At 42.2% G+C, this 7,147-nt stretch overlaps 1 protein-coding gene across 3 annotated transcripts in view; it reads left to right on the top strand.

The window, feature by feature from the left end:
* Nucleotides 1-402: 402 nt before the first annotated feature.
* The window catches only part of AEBP2 (AE binding protein 2), a 55,020-nt gene continuing 48,275 nt past the window's right edge, over nt 403-7,147 (top strand). Inside the window, exon 1 of one of the 3 annotated variants that reach the window (XM_016197416.2) lies at nt 403-1,123. In XM_016197416.2, the coding sequence (XP_016052902.2) occupies nt 453-1,123 (671 nt within the window). In that variant the 5' untranslated portion in view covers nt 403-452. Of the gene's footprint in view, nt 1,124-1,160; nt 1,465-7,147 lie in introns of those variants that run through there. The other 2 variants (XM_016197414.2, XM_016197415.2) reach the window with 2 other exon arrangements.

Here is a 7,147-nt window from a genome sequence, read left to right as displayed (position 1 = left end):
CGCCGGGGACACTCCCCCGACAGCCCTGGAATGAATGACTCGATCGTGAGAACTCGGAGGGCTGTTAAAATCCCCGGTTAGCACTCAGGTTTCTGTTCCGCGCGTCCCGCCCGCTGCCAGGCCGGGGAAGGCGTGGGAAGGCCCGCAGGAAACTCTGAGCCCTGGGCCGGCCCGGGGGGCGGGGCGGGGACCGGGCGGGGACCCTGGCGGGGGCGTGGGCGCCCAGCCCGCGGCCGGGGGAGGCGCCGCGCAGGCGCGCAGCCGTCTCCGCGTGAGCGCTGTCCCCGCGCGGGCGCCGTAGCGCGTGTGCCGGCTGACGCAGCTCGCGGGCCCTCCTCTGGCTCTGCAACGGCGTCGGTGGAGTTTTGGGCGTTTGGGAGGGGGCGAGGGAGCGAGAGTCGAGAGGGAGGCGGCGGCGGCGGCGAAGAGGAGGAGGAGGAGCAGGCGCCGCCATGGCCGCCGCTATCACCGACATGGCCGACCTGGAGGAGCTCTCCCGCCTGAGCCCTCTGCCCCCCGGCAGCCCCGGCTCGGCTGCGCGGGGCCGGGCTGAGCCCCCTGAGGAGGACGAGGAGGAGGAGGAGGAGGAAGAGGAGGCGGAGGCCGAGGCGGTGGCAGCGCTGCTGCTGAACGGCGGCGGTGGGGGCGGCGGGGGCGGCGGCGGAGTGGGGGGCGGCGAGGCGGAGACGATGTCGGAGCCCAGCCCCGAGAGCGCCAGCCAGGCCGGCGAGGACGAGGACGAGGACGAGGAGGACGAGGAGGAGGAGGAGGAGGACGAGAGCAGCAGCAGCGGCGGCGGCGAGGAGGAGAGCAGCGCCGAGAGCCTGGTGGGCAGCAGCGGCGGGAGCAGCAGCGACGAGACGCGCTCGCTCAGCCCCGGCGCCGCCAGCAGCAGCAGCGGGGATGGGGACGGCAAGGAGGGCCTGGAGGAGCCCAAGGGACCGCGGGGCAGCCAGGGCGGCGGCGGGGGCGGCAGCAGCAGCAGCAGCGTCGTCTCCAGCGGCGGCGACGAGGGCTACGGGACCGGGGGAGGCGGAAGCAGCGCGACCTCCGGGGGCCGGCGGGGCAGTTTGGAGATGTCGTCGGATGGGGAACCCCTGAGCCGCATGGACTCGGAGGACAGGTAAGTGCCCTGAAGCTTCCTCCTTGCCTTCCTTCCTCTTGAACTCCTGGGCCGGGGGACTTTTCGCCGAGATCCCCCCTGCTCCCCGAATCCCCGGCCCCTCCCCCAGGCTCTCAACTCGGAAATCTCTCCCGGCCGCCCCGCCCCTCTCGCTGCGGATAGCGGCTTCAAACTCTCAAACCCTTTTCCCCCCAACTCTGCTCTCCGCGCCCTCTTTCCCCTTGGCTCTGCGCTCCGTACCGCCCTAAGGACAGCTCTGACTCGGGAACAGCCCCCAGAGTAGGCCCAGACCCTCGGTCGGAGCCGAAGAGGCCCTTGATGTACACACCTCGGTACACAAGGTTAGCTTCCACCGTGTTCGCGAACACTTGTCAGAACTGTAATTGACAAGTGTTTTCCAACATGGCTGGTCTCGCCTGGATTTAACAGAACTTCCTTGTTCGGGGAGGAGACCCCAACTATCACTCCGCTCTCCTTAAAAAAGACAGGGCTGTTCTTTTGTATTTAATCGGTGCTTCCAAAATTTGCTCATGTGTAGTCGTTGAGTGTGGTCTCCGAAGTGATTTAAATAGCTTCTGTTTGTTTTGTGATCAAATCTGGGAGAAAGTTGAAAACGAATAAGTCATTGTAGAAAGGAAAGATGAATTCGTGGCTTTTAAAATAACTGCGGAATCAAAGAGAGTTGGAATCGGAACAAAATACACTCTCGAAGGTACAACATAATGGTATGCGGTTTAATATCTTTATATAGTAATGCCTCAACGTGAGAGATGATTTTAGATAATAGTTCTTAAAGGCATGTATTGGAGAGATCTCTGAAGGGATTAGCATTTTCTGAAGTTCGTTGGAAGTAACATGGAGACTGACAGAAATGCGCTTCTTTTTTTTCGGGACATTAAAAAAGTTACTGCAATAGTGTGTTTTGATTGTTAGTACTATTTTTGACCTCTTTGGAAAGCATAATATTTTAACTAATTGGTTCTTGATGTACTTTTTAAAAACAAAACTACCTTATTCATATTATACTGCTTCTAAAGTATATCGGCATTTATTTTGACCATCTGCTAATGTTTGGCTGAGCAGTCTTTTTTTTTAGTAATCTGTATTGACTTGGATTTAAAAGTTTTAAGTATTCTAAAGATCTAGGGATTCTGATTGCTAATGGATAAAAATGAACACTTTGGCTTCTATTGAATGTGATAAGGAATACAAGGCCCTAAATATTTTGGAAATACAGTATTAGAATCTGTTTGACACTTTAATATCTAGTGAAAACATCTTGGATGGGGTAAAATAGACCGTAAAAACCTTAGAAAAATTGTGCTGAACTATATATGCGTGGCAGGAAGGAGAATGTCTTTAAGAAAATTAAAAATTGATGTGATCTGCACAATGAAGCATGTGTTATTTATCATTTTATGATATCCTTCTTCATTGGTACCCGTAGATAATTGAAAGTTGATGTAGTTTCCACAGTTCTTCTGTTTAGTTACGTACACACACACTTGTTTAGCACTGCACAGTTCAAGTGTTGCAGTCATTTCATTCGCAGTGTGGTGCAAGATAGGCATTATTTTGACTTCCATTTAACAGATGAAGAAGCAAGTTGAGTGTCTTCCTAAAAACAGTAAGTATAGAATGGTAGTGGTGGAGCTGAACAAAGGTTAAAAGTCCCCTGCTATTTCCACTTCACGAGAGTAAGAATAATTCACCTTAAATAACAAGCTGTATGTGTCAGTTTTTATTGTTTGTTTTAGTTAATATCTGTCCACTGCATCCTTTTATTAGGAGACAATGAATTATGAGTTAAGTAATATTTCAGGAAGTAGAGTGTTGGCTTCATATTTGTTGGATATTTACTTGAGTGTCTACTTTTTACAGAGTAAGAAGTAAGAAAGATATTGGTTCCACAAGTCCAAATAAGGTTAAAAGTTGATAACTAAGTATACTTGCTTTTCTTAATGCTTAAGCATTTAGAGACTACAAAATATTGTAGTCATTTTACCATTTCAAGATAGATTTATCACTTGTTAAGAAAAAGCCTTACATTACTAGTGAAACTGGTTGTGGTCTTGATAATCTTAATTCTGAAATTCCCCGTGTTGCCAATGAGCTTTTTTTTAGTTATTTTAAATTTGGAAAAGATTCATAATTCTTCTAAACTGTCCTGCAGATTACACTAAACTGTGTGGATTTTATAGATTGATACCATGGTAGGAAGTCTTTATTTTTGTAACTGATGAAAGGATATTGTGGTTTTAAAGTGCTTTTTAAAAACTTGAGGCAATCCTATTGCAACGATTTTATCATTAGAATTTACTCTTGTTTCTATTAGGATGCTTGTTCAGTTTTTTTTCCTATCACTTTGAAATTAGATTGTTTCTTTGAGTTTAACATATGTTAGAATTTGTTGAAATATCTTAAATATTTTTAACTGTAAGAGCTTCTTCTTAAGAAAGAGTTAAATATAAAAACTTAGATCTTAAAGCTTGTGTTCCAAGGTGTCACTTTATAATGTGTTGGAAGTGACTAATTTATAAAAGGATTAAGTGACACTTGGTACAAAAAACATTGATTCTTTTCCCCAAGAGACAGTTATTCAAAACCAGTATAAATGTATTAGTGTGTTTATTTTAGTGAAGTTAGGAAACCTTAAAGTTGATAGGTAATTTACTTTTACTTTGGTTATAGAGATAATGGAATTTTCTTTGGGGGAATATATAGCTGTTCAGGAACACTAAAAGCTACTTTTTCTTTTACTTTGAATCTAAGCTTAAGTATTTTTTAAAAAGTTACCACCTTTTAAGTAAATTTCAGAGGCTAACAAATACACTTTTAGAATTTAAAATGCCTTAAATTATTTTTTAATTTACAAATTATTTCTAGCTATTAAATAAGATTATACTTATATGAAAGTACTCTTAGCTACTTATCCTACATAAGTGAATCAATAATAACAACTTCTGTTTTGTGGTTGGTTGTCTCTTTTGTATATACTGTTGCTTCCCCCCCCCCCCCAACTAGAATTTAAGCCATGACTTATTTAGAAAAAGTCAGGACCTCTTTCAGCCACTTTTATCAGTCTTTCAGGATAAATCTAGGTGTCAAGTGAAAAGTGCATGTGTGAGGATGGGATAAAAGGGAAGGGCATATAGTATGAAACTTAGTTTAAATGCTCAGCAAAGGCCACAGGCCCTTACCGTTTTGTGGATCAAACTTTGTGAACTTTTTAGGTTACAAACTTTGAGGTATAATTAAGATTGCTTTGAAACTGGGAAGCAGACATACTGTGTTCAGTTTCTCTATAGTATGAATGGGAAAATCTTTTTCTACTATAGAGGCTAAACTTTTAAATCTAATTAATGCTAGAAGGCTGCCTGTTGTGGTTATTGTCAAGATTTATTAAGGATCTGTATGTTTGAAGCAACAAAATACTTTTATATAAAGTAATATTTTGCCCATACTGCATAATAAAACTCCTTTTCACTATTTACCCCTTTTATTTCTGAAGCAGTCAACTCTTCATAGTCTCTAGAATTTCTTTTTTAACTTCCTTTTTATTTTGGTTAAATTTAGGGAAAAGCTTCTAATGCGTCTCAGTTTTTATTGATAACATTGTAGTGCTCTGTAAAGGAAGGTATGGCAACAATACAAAAACTACAGATTTTAGGATTCAATTTATATAGGGAGATTCTAAGGGATCATTTTACTTTTAAAAAACATTAAGACTACTTTTTTTGGTCAATTAGGGAATCCTATGTGTAAACTAGTTTGCTACCAAACATAGATATTTACTGTGTGCAGGACTCTCTGCTGGATATTGTGGGAGATGGGAAGACAAAATGACTCCCTCTTCATCTTTTTTGATTGCTGTGAGTCTTAGTTCCAAGGTGTAGGATTTGCCATAGCTCCTAGCAGAAAACTTCATTGATCTAATGTGAACAGAGAGTTCACACCTTGCCTATAGTATTAGTTATTTATTGTTGTATAACATTTCCTAAAATTTAGCAAATTAAAAGAACAAATATTTGTTACCACGTAGTTCCTGAGAGTCAAGAATGGAGAGGCTTAGCTAGCTGGTTCTGCACTAGTGTCTCATGAGGTTGCAGTAAGAATGTCGGCCAGCACTGCAGTCATCTGAAGGCTTGACTGGGGCTAGGAAACCTTTTCCAAGATGGCTTACTTATGTAGCTCTTGGCTGGACATCTCGGTTAACTCACCAAATCAGTATCTTCTTAGGACTGTTTGTGTGTCCTCATGACATAATAGCTAGTTTCCTCCAGAGCAAGTGACCTGAGAGAGAGCGAGCAAGGGAGAAGTCACAATGCCTTTTTATGACCTGAATATACCGGCTCACGTTTTCTTCATACATCTTCATTTAGCACATACGTTTTCCCTAAAACTTTCATCAGAGTTTTGATGGCTGAGACAACCTTTCAAAACCCATCAAAATGCCACAACAAATTCTTTCCTGGTCTTTTAAAACTTCTCTTTAATTTCTTTTTCTATTTTTTCCTCTCCTCGTATGGCTCTATTCTATTGGTGGAGGGATGTAGAATGTTACAATATAAAGAGCCTGTAATCTTGAGTCAGAGGGCACAGTTCACATTTTAGTCTTGCCTATGTGATGATTTTAAGTAATATCTTTGAGCCTTAGTTCCTCGGCTGCAAAATAGGGTCAGGTTTTACCATAAAGATGTTCTAAGGTCCAAAAAAATTTCTGTTAACTACTCCTGTGAACTGTTATAAAGAATCCATGTTATTTGGATGCTTGCTTAACATTTGATCAAAGTTAAATGGAAATTTTGAAGTAAAGGAGGGAGAAAGTATGGGGAGAGTAGTGGTTAAGTGTGGTATGAGTCAGAATGTTTGGATTTTGAATTCACTTAAGCTGGTGACCATGGGACATTTATTTATTTAATGTCTTACTGCTATTTCAGGTTTCTCATCTGCAAAAGGGGAGCAATAATAGTTACTCTCCTATAAGATTGTTGTGGGGATTACATGTAGAGTATTTAGTACACAATTTATTAAGTGTTTACTATGCGGTAGACATTTATTTCACAAATGTGCATAGAGCCGCCATTATGTGCCAGGTACTATTATTGGTGCTGGGTATACAGCAATAAATAAAGTATCTGGCCCTAGCTGGTGTGGCTCAGTGGTTAGAGTGTTCGCCTGTGCACCAAAAAGGGTTGGGGGTTCGATTCTGTGTCAAGGGCTCTTACCTGGGTTGCAGATTCCATCCCTGGCCCTGATCTGAGTGTGTGTGGTAGGCAAACAATCTGTGTCTTTCACATCAATGCTTCTCTCTCCCTCCCCCACCCCCTCCTACTTTCTCTAAAAATCAGTGGAAAAAATATCCTCTGGTGAGGATTAACAACAAAAAATAGTATCTGACCTCCTGAGTGGGGGAGACAGAATGCACAAATGAACTGATAATAGCTAGTAATGATCTACTGTTGTTAGGATACAGTATACGATCTGAAATGCCAAAAAGTACTATACCAACTGTTAAATGTGTGACAAGTGTCTGTGAATGAGTGCTGGGGAAACTTGCAAAAGGATATGCTTGACCAAAATATTTCATACAAAATCTATATTTTAATCAATTATCTTTCACATATACAGAGTGGGGCAAGAGTAGGTTTACATTTGTGAGTATGCAAAACAGTTTATTCTTGTATTATTACTTATTAAATGTATTATTTTCCATGAACAACTGTAAACCTACTTTTGCCCCACCCTGTATATCTGTTCTGTAGTTAATCTAAAAGGCCTTATAATACCTTTTATTTTTAAAAGTTTTTAATATGTAAGTTAATCTACTGATCTGTTAGTAAAAAGCTTTGAGGTATGTTTTCTTAATAATGGTAATGGATTTGCAGTGATCGAACCAAATGTCGAGTTCATTTTTATGACTAATGGTTTGCATGTGAAAATAATAGTTATTGACCTTAGAACTAAATGGACAGTTCTGGGCATAGATAGGAAATCAGCTGGATATTTGGATGTTTAAAAGTC

This window comes from Miniopterus natalensis, chromosome 2 (assembly GCF_054644295.1).
Source record: "Miniopterus natalensis isolate mMinNat1 chromosome 2, mMinNat1.hap1, whole genome shotgun sequence".
Classification (NCBI taxonomy): domain Eukaryota; kingdom Metazoa; phylum Chordata; class Mammalia; order Chiroptera; family Miniopteridae; genus Miniopterus; species Miniopterus natalensis.
This window is presented reverse-complemented; position numbering and strand designations above follow the sequence as displayed.